The 18259-nt window shown below is 47.8% G+C and overlaps 1 protein-coding gene across 3 annotated transcripts in view; it reads left to right on the top strand.

Annotated features, from left to right (window-relative positions):
* C7H2orf76 (chromosome 7 C2orf76 homolog) overlaps positions 1 to 10674 on the top strand; it is a 38989-nt gene extending 28315 nt beyond the window's left edge. For 2 of the 3 annotated variants that reach the window (XM_068123706.2, XM_068123705.2), the window contains exons 4-6: positions 3920 to 3957; positions 4292 to 4373; positions 9138 to 10674. In XM_068123706.2, the coding sequence (XP_067979807.2) occupies positions 3920 to 3957; positions 4292 to 4373; positions 9138 to 9214 (197 nt within the window). In that variant the 3' untranslated portion in view covers positions 9215 to 10674. The remainder of the gene's footprint in view (positions 1 to 3919; positions 3958 to 4291; positions 4374 to 9137) is intronic. The other variant, XM_078782616.1, reaches the window with a different exon arrangement.
* Positions 10675 to 18259: the final 7585 nt, after the last annotated feature.

Raw genomic sequence — 18259 nt, 5'->3', positions numbered from 1 at the left:
GATGAGCTTTTACAGAAGTGGTTGGACCAGATGAGCTTTTACAGAAGCAGATGAGCTTTGACAAGACGAGAGAGACGAGTCCTGAAAAGAGCACGCGATGTCCACACAGCCGCAGCAGCAGCAGCCACAGCAGCAACAACAGCAGCTTGGGGCCTGGACGGCAGTTTTGAGCAGGGCCGCGAAGGAACGGCGGCTGCTAAACGCGCCGATCTTGCTGCAGTATCCGTTGGACCTTCCTCTCCCTCCAGCCATTCACCTCCTGCCTTTCCATCCTTTTGTGTACGTGAGTTTGTTCTGTGTGTCTCGTCCCTGGGTTAATTAAGACTGTTGGTAAGCTAGCGTTGCACTGTGTCTCTGAATTCTTCTGTAAATTATTTTCTTATCTTTCCTTCTTCCTTGGTTTCTTTCAATCCTGTACATAGTAATAAATTATATTGGTATTCCTTACCCTTTGTCTTCCTTCTTCTTCACATCCTTCGCTTTAGTCTTTTCCCCATTGAATATCTGTGGCGCGATCCGGCCAACGTTCAGGAATCGGGTTAGTCGGGGTAACTGTTCGGCCGCGGTGCCATCCGCTCGGCAAACCAACATCTTATCCGCGGTCCGTAACAATATACAGTCATGTGAAAAAGTAAGTACACCCCGTGTAAAGTTTTGACTTTTTCAACATATTTCAACATACAGCTATTTGATCTTCATTTCAACTATATTGATAGATAAAGGTGATATAATATAACAAATATCATGAAACATTTACATTTTGTAGTCCATTGTATAATTTAAATAAACATAAATGCAAATTTCGCATGTGGAAAAAGTAAGTACCCCCTTGGCTCTAATAGGTGGTATTGCCCCCTTTGGCAGAAACAACCTCAAGTAGGTGTTTCTTATAACTGTCTACCAGTCTCTGACATCGACTGGGAGAAATTTTTGCCCACTCCTCCATGCAGAATTCTTTCAGCTGTGCGATGTTTGAGGGGTTTCTTGTATGCACAGCTCGTTTCAAATCCCCCCACATCTCGATGGGATTTAGATCCTGGCTTTGACTTGGCCATTCCAGATCCCTCCATTTCTTTCTTTTCAGCCATTCCTTGGTGGATTTACTGGTATGTTTAGGGTCATTGTCATGTTGCAAGGTCCACCTTCGGTTGAGCTTCAACCTTCCGACAGATGGCCTCACATTATCCTCAAGCACACTCTGGTACAATGAAGAATTCAAAGTGGATTATATCATGGTGGGCTTCCCAGGCCCTGATGCAGCAAAGCTGCCCCAAACCATAATATTTCCACCACCATGCTTTACAGTTGGTATCAGGTTCTTGTGGTCAAATGCTGTCTTTGGTTTTCGCCAAACATGTCTTCTGGTATTGTGGCCAAATAGCTCTACCTTTGACTCATCTGTCCAGAGCACATTGTTCCAGAAGTGCTGGTCTTTGCGCAGGTGTTCATTGGCAAACTTTAGTCTTGCCCTGATGTTCTTTCTGGACAGCAAAGGTTTCCGCCTGGCACACCTCCCATGTAGATCAAATTTGTGCAGCCTCTTTCTAATGGTAGACTCGTGCACTTTGACATCAACAGTGGCAAGAGCTACCTGTAGGTCCCGTGATGACATTCTGCTCTCGGGCTGAACTTGCTGGGGCGGCCAGGCCTGAACAAGTTGGCAGTTGTTTGGAACCTTCTCCACTTGTAGATGATCTTCCGGACAGTCGAATGATTGATTTCAAATTGTTTGGAGATCTTTTAAATCCCCTCCCAGACTCGAAGGCATCTATAACCTTCTTTCTGAAGGCCTCAGAGAGCTCTTTTGATCGAGGCATGGTGACGCCGCACAATTCAACAACAAAGAGCAAACCAAACGAAATGTCTGGGGTTTAAATAAGACAGGTTCCTCCAAGATCCTCTCTAACGATGTTCTAATCATTTGCACCTGAGTTGGTGCACCTGATTCTAATTTTAGGTATTTGAAGTAGTGATAAATGTAGGGGTGTACTTACTTTTCCACATGCAAAATTTGTATTTATGTTTATTTAAATTATACAATGGGCTACAAAATGTAAATGTTTCATGATATTTGTTATATTATATCACCTTTATCTTTCAATATTGTTGAAATGAAGATCAAATAGCTGTATGTTGAAATATGTTGAAAAAGTCAAAACTTTACATGGGGTGTACTTACTTTTTCACGTGACTGTACCTGACGCATACTTAGAAGCATACCTTCACTGGGATGCTACTGTATGTATGCGTTCCCCCCTATCTATCATCTTCCTGTACACGGATGCCAAACGCACCTTCCTGTACACGGATGCCAAACGCACCTTCCTGTACACGGATGCCAAACGCACCTTCCTGTACACGGATGCCAAACGCACCTTCCTGTACACGGATGCCAAACGCACCTTCCTGTACACGGATGCCAAACGCACCTTCCTGTACACGGATGCCAAACGCACCTTCCTGTACACGGATGCCAAACGCATCTTCCTGTACACGGATGCCAAACGCACCTTCCTGGACACGGATGCCAAACGCACCTTCCTGGACACGGATGCCAAACGCACCTTCCTGTACACGGATGCCAAACGCACCTTCCTGTACACGGATGCCAAACGCACCTTCCTGTACACGGATGCCAAACGCACCTTCCTGTACACGGATGCCAAACGCACCTTCCTGTACACGGATGCCAAACGCACCTTCCTGTACACGGATGCCAAACGCACCTTCCTGTACACGGATGCCAAACGCATCTTCCTGTACACGGATGCCAAACGCACCTTCCTGTACACGGATGCCAAACGCACCTTCCTGTACACGGATGCCAAACGCACCTTCCTGTACACGGATGCCAAACGCACCTTCCTGTACACGGATGCCAAACGCACCTTCCTGTACACGGATGCCAAACGCACCTTCCTGTACACGGATGCCAAACGCACCTTCCTGTACACGGATGCCAAACGCACCTTCCTGTACACGGATGCCAAACGCACCTTCCTGTACACGGATGCCAAACGCACCTTCCTGTACACGGATGCCAAACGCACCTTCCTGTACACAGATGCCAACACAACTTCCTGTGCACGGATCGTTAATCATTTTCCCCTTGTTTTAGTTTTCAATATCACCTTTCAATATCACCTTTCAATATCACCTTTCAATATCACCTTTCGATATCACCTTTCGATATCACCTTTCGATATCACCTTTCGATATCACCTTTCGATATCACCTTTCGATATCACCTTTCGATATCACCTTTCAATATCACCTTTCAATATCACCTTTCGATATCACCTTTCAATATCACCTTTCAATATCACCTTTCAATATCACCTTTCAATATCACCTTTCAATATCACCTTTCAATATCACCTTTCAATATCACCTTTCGATATCACCTTTCAATATCACCTTTCAATATCACCTTTCAATATCACCTTTCGATATCACCTTTCAATATCACCTTTCGATATCACCTTTCGATATCACCTTTCGATATGACCTTTCAATATCACCTTTCAATATCACCTTTCAATATCACCTTTCAATATCACCTTTCAATATCACCTTTCGATATCACCTTTCGATATCACCTTTCCATATCACCTTTCGGTATCACCTTTCGATATCACCTTTCGATATCACCTTTCGATATCACCTTTCAATATCACCTTTCAATATCACCTGTGCTTGTTAAGTGTCAGTTTCTCACCGCTCGTATTTCTGATGTTGTTTTTCAACTCATTGCTTTTTCTCCTTGGACGCGGAAGGTTACCAGGGAAACGGAGACTAACATGTCCCACATAAGTGGATGATTGGCAGAAGGAAAAGGGAAGGAAATACCTTTCAATCATTGTAATTGTTTACCTTTCATGTCACATGACTATTTGCTTTATTTCATTTTCTTCCATAGATACATTAAAGATCATCCACAAGCCCCATGGTGCAAAGGTAAGTCGATGATTGTGCTCTTGATTTTCAGTTACAGCTTCACCTGATGGATTCTCCCCAAAATTGAGGTATGCTAATCGACGTGGGGAGCGAGCAGAATGTGACGTTTTTGGCGTTAACCCTTCGTTGGAGCAAAATATTTATTAAACAAAGGGTTAATGTCCGACGTCAACTTCTGTATGCTTCCCACGGTGGTTCGATTACCTTGATCGATGTTCTGATGTCATCCACCTTTTTTAACAATCGCTGACTCCCAAGATGCACATGAACTCATTTCAGATTTTGAAGAGTTTTATATATTTATTTTTTGTTAATGACTTTGTTTTGTTTGTAGACTAATGAATTGGTGGTGAGTCTGGAGGATGATGATGAGCTGATGCTCAATCCAGACGGAGCTCTTGACACGTCTGGTATATGTAAGTCAGACTGGTGTGTACAGACTGTGAGCATGGTCCAATGTCCATGGTCACCCTTACGCACAGGTATCAGGAGCAGGGTGCTAGGAATAAAGACTGTGGAGTAAATAGGTGCACATGCTTCTCAGAGTTTATACCAGGAGAGCTTTTGAATCCAAATGAACAGGTGTTGGCCAGTTCTGAAAATGACAGAAGTATTGGAGTGGAAATCCCTGCCGTGTTTTTTCACTACTCACGTAACAGCCATTCTGTGATTTTATTGCTGATACCTTGTCGCAACCTACCTCATGAAACATTCAAGCCGACATTGTCCAACAAGACCCGGTATGATTGGCTGATTCAACACAAGCTTCGAATACGTGACTTTTGAAATGATGTATGAATTATAAACGAGGCCTTTTGCACACGCAGTGTGTGTGTGTGTGTGTGTGTGTGTGTGTGTGTGTGTGTGTGTGTGTGTGTGTGTGTGTGTGTGTGTCTACACGGACTCATTCGGCTCGACAGGCACTTTTGACCTGCCGTTGCAAGTCTGTGATTAAAATCGTCTTTTAAACACATTTTTCAACATTTAGACAAATGAGCGGCAAATTTAACTCGTGGAAATAGAGGAAATATGACAAATATCTGTGGATGAGACTGAGAGGTGTTGATATCCTATAATTTCTTGTTAATACAATTACCTGCCGCAGTGAATATATTGTTATGTCGGTGGGGTAGTGACATATATAGATTTAGGTAGACCTGCGTAGGTATTATGCTCTGGCTGTCGTGATAGGGAACCCCACATGTAATAAGTTCTGTTTAGGCGGTTTGTTCGTGTAAGTGTATCTTTGTTATCATACAAGGATTATCGTTGTGTTCGATAGAGTAGGGATTATGTTAATTCCCCTGTGTGTCAAACCTGTGATCATTCCATTGTCCCGTATGGCAACGCACCTAGACACTAGTTAGGAATCCATCCCCATTAGCACATACACTAATAACAAATTCCCCCCCCCTCCCACAAGAAAACTGACCGCAAGAACAGACAGGAAGCGCCCACGAATTACCCCGACTTGGAGACAAACATTGCTCAGGCAGGCTGAGGCCACGCCCACCTCGCGATGGATTGGTAAAAGCGTTTGATGGAGAGATCACATCACTGGTAGGGAGGGCCAATCGGCACGTACCTGAAGCCCAGAGACAATAAGGAGCCAGCTGATTGGCCAAGGGGGATCAATAAAAGTGAGGAGAGACCGACATTTTCTCTCTCCCTTTGTGCTCACGGTTTGGACTGCTCACTTGCGTTTGGACCTTCCACCTGCCCTGGACTTCCCTTACGTTCTGCTGGATTGTCTTGCCTTCGGACTTTGGTGGAGAGACGGTTGAGTGAGCACGAAGATTTGGGTTCTCAGTGCGAGCGACGGGCGTACCAGCACGGCTTGCCACTGCAGCGTGGAGAAGCAGGGGCGATGCTTGCCGCTGTGCAGCGTACGCGGGCCTAGCAGCATGTGAACGAGGGCACGAGAGGTCTTATCGAGGCCTAGTGAACGGGGGTGCATCGGGGCCTTGTTCCCACCAACCGGAGCCGCGTCGGACGACTGCATTCGGAGCCTGACGATCCCTGACACTGCAGCCAGACAAAGCTTAGCCAGCACAAACACACACCCGACGCGTTTCTTTTATTATATCCCCATTTGTCCATGTTCTAAGTCTATGTGTAGGAGCGCTCATTAGGGGGTTTAGTAACCGTCGCGTTCATTGTTCTCGGGGGCCAGCAATAAAGCCGTGTTTATTTTGGTACATGAAATCGTGTTCGTTGAGTTTATTAATTTGCAGGGTTGAAGACTGCGCGTGGGACCGACAGGTAAAAGCTCCCGCTTCTTCAGCCTCTCTCTCCCACGCCCCCCCCCACCCCCCTCTCTCCCCCTCCCCCGCGCTTGCATAGTGAAATCCGCCATTGAATAACGCCTCAAAGTAAGCTCAATTGGTCATCTGTGGGCGCTCCGTCTTAACAAAGCTATCCACAGGACAATATGTATAACACACACACAATGAAGGACGCTCCTTCTTTTAGCAATAGATGCAAAAATCTAGTATAATTTATATTGTGCCCCCGGAACCAAACAAACAATGTATTTGTAACAGTCCTCAGAGCTCCTGTAGCTCCCACCCCGCAAGATGATTATAGTAAATATCATTTTAAACATACCCTGCACATTCATAAGCCCCAGACATGTCCTCCTCATCGGTGTTAAGCAACCAATCCAGATGAATGGTCCATTCACTGGTAGTGATCCGTCAGGGGTGTGTGTACCATACGCCGTTCTACTTGCGCTGAGTTGGTCTCCATGTGGTTGGGAGTTTGCAGTACGAGCAGATGCCCGTTCGGTGATCTGAGAAAGTTCTCCAATTCCTTCCTTGTGCAGAGGCACAACCTTTTCTCTCAGGTACTTTTCCGAGTATTTTCAGATTATGTCACACAAATAGACTATTGTAAACTCGCTCGAAAACGGCATCAAGTTACCCTTCCTGATTCTAGTCTGTACTCAGTTTAAGTCTCAAGGGGGAGCGTGTTTTACATGCTTGGACAAGGATATCGACAAACAAACAAACATCATTGTAGTTTTAAATTAATTACAAGGACATTACTGGAAAATGGACAAATGAATGTAATAAATGGCATTTAAACCTGGGATCCTCGCATCATGAACCATCTGCTCAGAAGGGAATGAGTTTTGATTTTTTAAATTATATATTCAGTTCTCACAGAAACAATATTACCTTGTATGCTTGTAGAATTATTTAACGAGAAACCTCCGCTCCCTAAGGAAGGGGCAAGGGATTAGGGGTAATTTTAAGTTGGAAATGGTCATCCCAAATTAGTAGAACATTGTCTTGTACGCCCCGAAAACAACCTTTTCATGACATTACCATCCACGAACAAACAAACAAACGAACAAACAAACAAACGAACAAACAAACAAACACATCTGTTTCAACGCATTCCATTCCTCCGACATCTCCATGACTATAGTTTTCATTATACTATAACACAGATAATTCGCATATTTTAGAATGATTTGTACAACTTCCGGGAGTTTATTTTTTCACGATAACATGTAGTTTTCAAGTTATTTTGTCCCACGGTGCCTCAGTGCATTTGCAGGTGGGATAATTCACCCACTTCTTTTGATAATTACCCACTTTTGCATAAAAATAAAAATCTAACTTGGATATGTCCATCGTAGCTTAGTATAACTTTTCTAAACACACCCACAGTGCAACCACAACTTATTCAGTCCAGCATATGTCTCTCACACACACACTCACACACACACACACACACACACACACACACACACACACACACACAATCACACACACACACACAATCACACACACACATATAATCACACACACACATAATCACACACACACAATCACACACACACACACAATCACACACACACATATAATCACACACACACATAATCACACACACACAAATAATCACACACACACACACACACACATAATCACACACACACACACACACATAATCACACACACACCAATAATCACACACACACACACATAATCACACACACACACACATAATCACACACACACACACACACATAATCACACACACACATAATCACACACACACACAATCACACACACACATAATCACACACACACAAATAATCACACACACACACATAATCACACACACACACATACACACACACACACATAATCACACACACACACAATCACACACACACATAATCACACACACACATACACACATACGCACACACACACACATAATCACACACACACACACATAATCACACACACACAAATAATCACACACACACACACAAATAATCACACACATACACACACATAATCACACACACACACACATAATCACACACACACACACACACACACATAATCACACACACACACACACACACACACACACACACACACACACATAATCACACATAATCACACACACACACACACACATAATCACACACACACATACACACATACACACATACACACACACACACACATAATCACACACACACACACACACACATAATCACACACACACAAATAATCACACACACAAATAATCACACACACAAATAATCACACACACACATAATCACACACACACACATAATCACACACACACATAATCACACACACACACACACACACACACACACACACACACACACACACACACATAATCACACACACACAAATAATCACACACACACATAATCACACACACACACATAATCACACACACACATAATCACACACACACACACACACACACACATAATCACACACACACACACACACACACACATAATCACACACACACACAATCACACACACATAATCACACACACATACACACACAAACACACACACACATAATCACACACACACACACACATAATCACACACACACACATAATCACACACACACACACACACACACACACACACACACATATATATATATATATATATATATATATATATATATATATATATATATATATATGACTATATGTATATACTCAAACACACAAAACACTATTATTCCCAACTTTTTTTTATTTAAGCTTCAATGTATGACATGTTGGATACAATTATTGTTGCTCTGTTTTGTAGGAACGTTAGTTGACTCGTTTTGTAATTTATGTATTTGAAATGTATCTTTATTTTTTTATTTTTTTTTTGCAGGTCATGAGACAGAGTTGGCATTCTTCAAGATGGAGGAATACTTGAAATTTAAGGATAACCCTGTCACAGTTTGGTGATGTTACAAATATTGTCATGCCCATCCGATGTCCATCATGACGTCGGTTATGTCGGGTGGGGAGGGGTCGGTTCAGAGGGGGTAGAGGAATGGGATGCAGAGCTATTTCTTCCGAGGTCAAATAACCGAGTGGATGGATGTAAGTGTAAATTTACGACAGAGAGGTGAAATAAAAAGAAGCGTAAGTGAATACAATACAATTGGCTAAAGGGGGGAAGCATTTGGGGGTAAAGAGCGAGGGAGAAACCAACATAGAGTATCGGGAAGAGGGCGGTGGACTGTCTTGACAGATAACACAGCCATGGGAATTCCTCCCCACTTCCTGCAGACCAACTGCAGGCACATTGTTGGACGGTGCTCCCGCACTAAGCATGCCGGCTACCTGTTTCTCCTCTCGCACTCACTGAACTTCTCCTCTCGCACTCACTGAACTTCTCCTCTCGCACTCACTGAACTTCTCCTCTCGCACTCACTGAACTTCTCCTCTCGCACTCACTGAACTTCTCCTCTCGCACTCACTGAACTTCTCCTCTCGCACTCACTGAACTTCTCCTCTCGCACTCACTGAACTTCTCCTCTCGCACTCACTGAACTTCTCCTCTCGCACTCACAACTTCTCCTCTCGCCTCCCGGCTCTCCACCGAGGTTTTCCCACTTTATCACTCCACTCTCTACAATACTCCTTGTGTATCTCTGTCTTGTATTGTCCAACCATTCCCCTCCAGAATCTGGTTTGTCTTTCGGTTCTCCCGATCATGGTCAAATCCCGGCATCGGTGTGACGAGTGTCTCGTTAATCATGGGGGGTCAGAATAATGGTAAGGCAGAAAGGTTGTTTCTCTTTTCATTAATAAATTGTTTTCAGAAGGAAAAAAGCATACCTGTCTCCTCGCCTGCCAAGGTAAATAATCCACCGATTGCCCACTTGTCCTCACAAGCATTCTCAACCTAAACCAATGGAAACACAAATTATATAAACAACTACTCTACGTATTAAGTAAATAAACACATTAAAGCAACTAGATCTACATATTACATACGCACATTTCCATTTTTATTACAATATCAATGTAGAACTTTGGCAAACGTTGCAGAGGTTTAATGATCTTCTTTTCTTTTTGAGAAAGCCACTTTTGTTTCATCTTCCGTTCAATTCTCATCTTTTTCCCTTTGAGATTTTTCCTTTGACAATGAAACCATGGTTAGTAAATGTTTGGATGTCATTTTGAGTGCATGTTTCACATTGTTTTACCTTGTACGCAGCTGTTGCCTTTTTGATGCCTTCACAGGGAAAGTAAGTTGACTTCCGCCTTCTTACTGATGGCGGTTATAACGGATGCTTTTTCTAAACAATTATTACAACACATTGAGAAATGTCAACAAGTTTTTCTGCTGCATTAGTTCTGATGACTCCAATGTACTATTTGGTTTTCCATTACATTACGATTGTACCAGATCCTGATGCTGTGTGGATTCTGCTTCCCTGCTGATCGACCCCTGGTAGCTTGGAACTGTTGCTGCGTTTTTGCCTGAGGAAGAAATATTGAAATGTATCTATCTGGGTTCTTCCCAACATCTTTGTTCTTTTCACATTTCTTTCTACTTTTTCATATTTCTCTCTATTCATTCTAATTTGTTCTTCTTCTTTATTTCTTTCTTTCTTTATCTGTCTGTTTTGGGAGAAGTGAATTCTTGCAGAAATTGTTGTGGAAGGTTCACTTGGCTGCACCTGGATGGGTTTGAGGGTAGAGGAGTAGCAGCTGAAACTTGAATCCTATCCAGGTTCCTTCTGATGACTCCATCTTTGCTCTTGATTTACTTCTTCTGGTTCCTTCTGATGATTCCAATGCAGAATTTGGATTTCCATTTCATTCAATAATGAAAACTCAATTTCATCGAAAGATATTGTTACGGTCCGCGGTTAAGGATGTTGTTTGCCGAGCGAAGGCACCGCGACCTAACAGTTTTCCCCGATTCACCCGATTCACCCAGACGTTGGCCGTATCGCGCCACAGCTATTCAATATGGAAACCTCTAAAGCGACCGAATGTAAAGAGGAAGAAGAAGAAGACGTACTGAGGAATAACAGGTTTTATTAATTGTTTTCACAAGCCAAAGCAAAGAGAGCAGTTGGTTATATACAGAAAATGGAAGGAGCAGGCACACAGTGAAATCTTTAGCTTACCTATACAAGCTTAATTAATAAACCCCAGGACAACGTTAAAGACAGACGGACGATCACACTTACACGGGGAAATGCAGGCAGGAATGAATGGCTTGGCGATGGGTGGCTTTTCGAGGCAAGGAAGGTTCAGCGGGTACTGGGCACGGTCGGGCCAGAAGGCACCGCCGTCAAGAAGCCGAGCTTTGGTCCCAAACTGCGCGGGCGAAGTTCCTCTCTCTGTACTGCTGCCTCGTGCGCTCCTTGCGTTGCCCCGGTCCGCTTTTCCTGCTGCGCGGCACGTTTCACGGCGGCTCGGTCACACCTGCTCGTCTCCAGCGCATCTCCTGGACCCATCTCCGTAAAAGCTCATCTCGCATCCCTTTTGGGAGCGTCCCGCGGCGGGTTATATAGGCCCCGCCCTTCACCCTTTTCGAACCTTCCTCAAACGTTCTCTCTCCGCCCTCTCAAGCCAAACCCCTCGTTCTGGGTTGGATGAGCGGGGCCGACTTACTCCTCCCCTCTATGACGAGGTGGAGACCCGCCTTTCTTCTTCGACGTTACCTCGTGCGTAATGGAGTCAAATGCAGCAAAGTGGACGGCAGATGGAAATGCAGCAAAGTGCCTAAAGAGCCAATTGCAGCAAAGTGCAAACCTGGCACTTGGAAGCTGCCATGGGGCGTCGGAGGGCCTACTCTTATTTAATTCGGTGCAATGAAGAGTCAAACTAGTGGGAAACACATCCTTAGCCTACACAGAGAATAAGGGACTAACTATTTAAAAGGATATATCGTGTCCTGTGTGTAGGTTTATGGAATTAACTAAGAGGACGAGCTGCGACCATTCTTTACATTACGAGGGTCAGTTACACACAACAAAACCATACTTTTCACATTCGTTACACTTTCTCAAAATTGTTACACTTCTCAAATCCGTTACACTTCTCACATCCGTTACAATATTGTTGTGGTTTTGCAATAAAGAACGAACCCCTCTAGTTAATTACATGACAACATGTAGCCTGCAGTAGTCAGTTATTTCTTATTAAATATAAAGATTAGCTCCCTTCCCATTGTGTAATAATTAAAGCAGATATGCGTTGAGTTTAGGCAGGATTCAAACCTTCGTATAGTTGAAGAACAAAGACGTGGTGATGTGCAGGTAGGCGTGGCTAAAATTACAGTCCACGTGATCAACCACGGCTGTGGTAGTAGGCGTGGCTAAAGGTACCGCCCACGTTACCAACAAGCAGCCAATGAGAGGTCGTGGATACGTAAACAACCAATCAGGTCTGGACTCTTCCCCAGCAAAACTCACTAGCAAACTTTGACCAATGAGAGATCATGGACGTGCAAAACAACCAATAAGGTCTGGACACTTCTCTAGCAAACTTCGCCGGAAATCTACCAGTGTTACCTCGGCCAATGGGAGGCTGCGGAACATTCTAGGAAGCCTTTCCACTCGATAAAACCCATGCCCATCGCACTTCAAGTTCTCTCTGCTCTCTCTGGCTGCCCTCTCTCGGCGTCGACCTTCGAGCTGGCTGTCCGACGTGCTGGTTCATCCTTCCTGCGCTGAATTCATCCGTCCTGGATTGTCGTTCCTGCGGACTTCAAAGCGGCGGTTGGTTAGTCCTGGGGACCTTCTTCAAGCTGCGCGTCCTGAACGGGCCGTGAGCTGCGCACAGAAGCTGGCGAACCCAAGTCTGCGGCTGCAAGTTTCTCGGTACGAGTTAACCTGTGCGATTCATTCCCCCATGTGTGTGTGCGCAAGGTGCCTGTCGGAATTTAGGCTAGGTAAGAATTGATAAGCCTGCCTCTCGTCCTTTATCTGTGCTTCTTGTAAATAAAAGCCATGTACATTTTTGTTCCTTTCAAACCTGTTCGAGTACGTCTTTTCCCCCATTGGTCCAGCATAGCCCGAACTGAATTTGACTTGAATTAGGCCCATAAATCACGCAGGATAACGCCGCGATCCGCTCGGCACACCATAAGGTGTGGGAATCTGAAGGTTGAATCCCCGGTCTTCCCGGCTGCGTGGTCTCACAACGTATTCGGGTTTTGACCGCTAACCATTCGACCCGTGACAGGGAGATTGGCAATTGAAGTTGCTTTTCAACCCGTCGACCGTGAGCTTTGTCGCGGCCTGTGGACCCGGTGTCTGAAGGGAACCGGGGACTTCACCCCCCCCCCCCCCCCCTGACACCCCTCCACTCCCCCCTTAGTATGTTGACAGAACCTGGGATCCACAACAATCTTCTTTTAAAGTCTTGTGATAACGAACAGTTAAATTCCATGAACTGGTCTCTTATCGAAAAGACGACGAGGTGTTTTACCATGATTACTCAAATTGCTAATTGGTCATTAAGACGCAACTGATTACCAACATTTGTTTGTTTTACAAACTTGTTCTATCACGTTTCAATTGTATCACAACTCTTATCTACCATATAAAACACAATGTGTGTATATGTGTGTCTGTCCCCCTTCATAAGGGTAGGTTTTAAAGGCTTTGAGTAGTGCTTTATGTGGGATTTGAGTGGAGGGGGGGGGGGGGTGTAAGGGGATGGGAGGGGCTGCGGTTAATGGGCAATCTTTGAACACGACTGTGTCCACAAGTTAGAAGACCTAAAAATCCAGAAGACCCCAAGGACCTAGAACACCCCAAAGTCTCTGAAGACCCAAAATACCCTGGAGACCCAAAAGACCCCGAGGATCCAAAAGACCCAAACAACCCCAAGGACCCAAAGGACTCAGAAGACTCCCAAGGACTCTGAAGATCCAAAATACGCTGAAGACTCCAAAGACCCAAAATACCAAAAAGACCCTGAAGACCCAATGGACCTCAAACACCCAAAATAACCAAAAGACCCTGAAGATTGTTAAAGACCATGAAGACCCAATGGACCCTGAAGACCCAAAAGACTGAGGATCCAAAATATCTAAACAACCCCAAGGACCCAAATGACCCAGAGGACCCAAAACACCCCCAAGGACTCTGAAGACCCAAAATACCATGAAGACCCAAAATATCCCAAAAACCCTTAAAGACCCAAAACACCCCAAAGACAATTAAACACCCAAAAGACCCTGAAGAACCAAAATAACCCCAAAGACCGTTAAACACCCAAAAGCCTCCAAATACCCTGAAGACCCAAAATACCCCAAATACCCTTGAGGACACAAAAGACCCCAAGGACACAAAAGACCCCAAGGATTCCGAAGACCCAAAAGAAGAGTAATTATGTCTCTTACATTGGAATTGTAGATGGTGACTTGCAAACCGAGCCTCAAGGTCTATGTACCAAAGCGGTATTTTTTAAATAACAATAAATACATACAAGGCACAGGGTCCATGCAATTTGCTGCACATGATGTGCAATGTGCGCAGAGTAAAGCGAGTGTTCATTTACGTCTGTAGGATGTCTAACAAATAAAAATGATATAAGCACCCCTGACATTCCTCTACAGCCTCTGATGGGGGTAGAGGATGCCAAAGCATGCCAAAGACTTCAGACATGAGCATACCAAAGCCCAGACTTCAGACGTTGGCATGCTCATGTGGCTGTACCATCAAAACTGTTCCAACCCGTCATTTTTGATGGGCTTTATAGGAGTGTACTATCAAAACAAGAAGAAAAAGACGTAAAATGTCATAATCCCTGTGGTTTTAGTAATTTTGCTATATGGAGTTAAAAGCCGTCAGTCGGGCATCTTTGGGCGGATTACAAAACAAAATCTTCCGCATATGTACACTTGTGGCGGGCACAAGGGGCAATAATTCCGCGCACCAGTGGGTGGCGCGAGCGCCCAGGCGGGGACAGATGGCACATGCCCCGCCCTTCGACCGATCGGCCACGCCCGGGGACTAGGCGTGGCCTCGGCAGATATATGCGGCCTCTAGGCTCGAGCCCGCTCAGTGCTGCAGTTCGAGCTTTCGAAATAAAGACTTTTGTTTTAACAAACGCGTTGTGGCCTACCTCTTTGGCAAGCAAGTTGTGTGTGCGCAGCACCACACTTCACTGGTGACCCCGATTGGTTCAGCCGTTGCTGACCACCGAACGCACCATGGCCACCAACGCCGTCACAGTAAAACTCCCAGAGTTTTGGGAAGCACAGGCCGATGTGTGGTTCGTGCAGGCCGAAGCGCAATTTCAGCTTCGAGGCATAACGGCGGACGAGACCCGTTACTACCACGTGGTCGCTGCCCTCGGGCCCGGCACTGCCGCCCGAGTGGTGTTCATCCTGCGGCACCCGCCGGTCGACCACAAGTACGAGGCGCTCAAACGTCTCCTCATCGCCACGTTCGGCCTCACGGAGATCGAACGGGCCGACCGTCTCCTGGACCTTCCCGAACTCGGCGACACATGACCATCCGTGCGGATGGATTTTATGCTGTCGCTGCTGGGTGACCAAGCCCCGGATTTCTTATTCCGGGCGCTTTTCCTACGCCAGCTACCTCTAGAGGTACGCCTCGCGCTGGCCGGTTCCAAAATAAGGGAACCCCGCGCCCTGGCCGTAGAGGCCGACAAGTTTTTCGTGGCTTGCGACACGCGGTTGAGTTACGGTGCTGCCGTCGTGGATCCCAGGGCAGAGGCTACAGCGTCCCTCGTGGCCGCTGCCATGCCCCGCCCACCACCACAGCCACCGAGAACACTGCGGCCGCCGCGGCCCCCACCGCCGCAAGCCTGGTGCTATTTCCACGCCAGGTTCGGCCACAAGGCTAGGAAGTGTCGCCCGCCATGCTCGTTTGACAAGTCGGGAAACGGCCGGGCCGGCGCTCATTAGCGGCCCTGAGCGTCGGCCATTCCGGCAGCCTCCTGTTCATTACGGACACCTTGTCCAGGCGCCGTTTCCTCTGCGATACAGGAGCGCAGGTAAGCGTCATCCCCGCCTCCACGTCCGACAAGCGAACCGCGGGCCGGGGCCCCGCGTTGCCTGCCGCCAACGGTACACCCATCCGCACATTCGGGAAGCGCTGCCTCTCCCTGCGGTTCGGAGGGCAGCGCTTTCAATGGTCGTTCGTGACCGCCAGCGTGCCAATGGCATTGCTTGGTGCGGACTTCCTATGTGCGAATGGGTTGTTGGTCGACGTGAAGCGCAGACGGCTCGTCCAGGCCGAAACCTTTAGCTCGCTCGCTTGTTCGCTGAGCAGCTCACTGAGCGGCTTGCCAAGCGGCTTGCTGGAAGGTTCCGTCCCGGCGAATTTAGTTTGCACGCTTCCGGCAGCGGACGACTTTACCCGCCTCCTCGCCAGTTTCCCGGCCCTCACGCGGCCCACCTTTTCAGCGGTGGCCGTTAAACACGGGGTGGAGCACCACATCCCCACGGTCGGGCCGCCGGTCTATGCCCGGGCACGCCGACTCGAGCCCACGAAGCTCGCCGTGGCGAAAGCGGAGTTCACCACGCTGGAGCGGCTGGGGATCGTATGGCGCTCCAACAGCGCTTGGGCTTCTCCGCTGCACATTGCGCCGAAGCCCGGCGGGGGATGGCGGCCGTGCGGGGACTACCGCCGGCTCAATGATGCCACCACCCCCGACCGCTACCCGGTCCCACACATTCAGGACTTTCCGCCCGGTTGGCCAACACGACCGTGTTTTCTAAGGTGGACCTCATCCGGGGCTACCATCAGGTCCCCGTCCAACCGGACGACGTCCCGAAGATGGCTGTCATCACCCCTTTCGGCCTCTTCGAATTCCTAAGGATGCCCTTCGGGTTGAAGAATGCGGCCCAGGCGTTCCAGCGGCTTATGGATAGCGTCTTGCGCGACTTACCTTTCCTGTTTGTCTACCTGGACAACATCCTAGTCGCGAGCGCGTCCCGGGAGGAGCACCTGCTCCACCTCCGCACACCTTTCGAACGCCTGGGCCAGCATGGCCTAATCATCAACCCCGCCAAGTGCCGTTTCGGCGTCGCCACCATCGACTGCTTGGGGCACCGCATCACCGAGCACGGGGCCGTCCCTTTACCGGCCAAGGTGGAGACGGTCAGGGATTTCCCGCGGCCCCGCACGATCAAGGGGCTCCAGGAGTTCCTGGGCATGGTAAACTTTTACCACCGCTTCGTGCCCCACGTCGCCCGGCTCCTCCGCCCCTTGCACGAGGCCCTTCGGGGCAAGCCGGGTAAAGGTGACATCGCATGGTCGGTGCCGATGGCCGCGGCGTTCGCGGGCGCAAAGCTGGCTCTGGCCGACACCACCATGCTGGCGCACCCGGTGCCCGATGCACCGATCGCCCTCACCACCGACGCGTCGGGCTACGCGGTGGGTGCGGTGCACGAGCAATGGGTGCGTGGTGCTTCACAACCGCTGGCGTTTTTTAGCCGGCAGCTTCGCCCGCATGAACGCCGCTACAGCACCTTCGACCGCGAGTTGCTCGGGCTCCACCTGGCGGTCCGACACTTCTGCCATCTGCTGGAGGGCCGCCTGTTCACGGCCTTCGTTGACCACAAGCCCCTTGTGTTCGCGATGGCCAAGGTCGCCAAGCCATGGTCGGCACGGCAGCAGCGCCACCTCTCTGCCGTGTCCGAGTACACGACGGACAGCCGTCATGTGGCGGGTAAGGACAACCCGGTGGCGGATTGCCTTTCCCGGTCCGTCGTGCACGCGGTCCACCTCGGGGTCGACTATGCCTGGATGGCGGAGGCCCAGACCGCCGACCCCGGCGTCCAGGCCTTGCGGACCGCCGTCACGGGCCTCCGCATCACCGAGGTGCCGTTCGACGCCGCGGGCACGGCCCTCCTATGCGACGTCTCCCTCGGCCGGCCTCGCCCCATCGTGCCCGCTGGCTCGCAGCGCCCAGTGTTCGACGCCATCCACGGCCTGTCCCACCCTGGTGCGAAGGCATCCCAGAAACTCGTCGGGGCGAAGTTCGTCTGGCATGGCCTCA

The sequence above is a fragment of the Myxine glutinosa genome, chromosome 7 (genome assembly GCF_964187855.1).
Source record: "Myxine glutinosa chromosome 7, kmMyxGlut1.1, whole genome shotgun sequence".
Lineage (NCBI taxonomy): Eukaryota > Metazoa > Chordata > Myxini > Myxiniformes > Myxinidae > Myxine > Myxine glutinosa.
The sequence above is the reverse complement of the archived record's forward strand: the minus strand, read 5'-3'. Positions and strand labels throughout refer to the sequence as shown.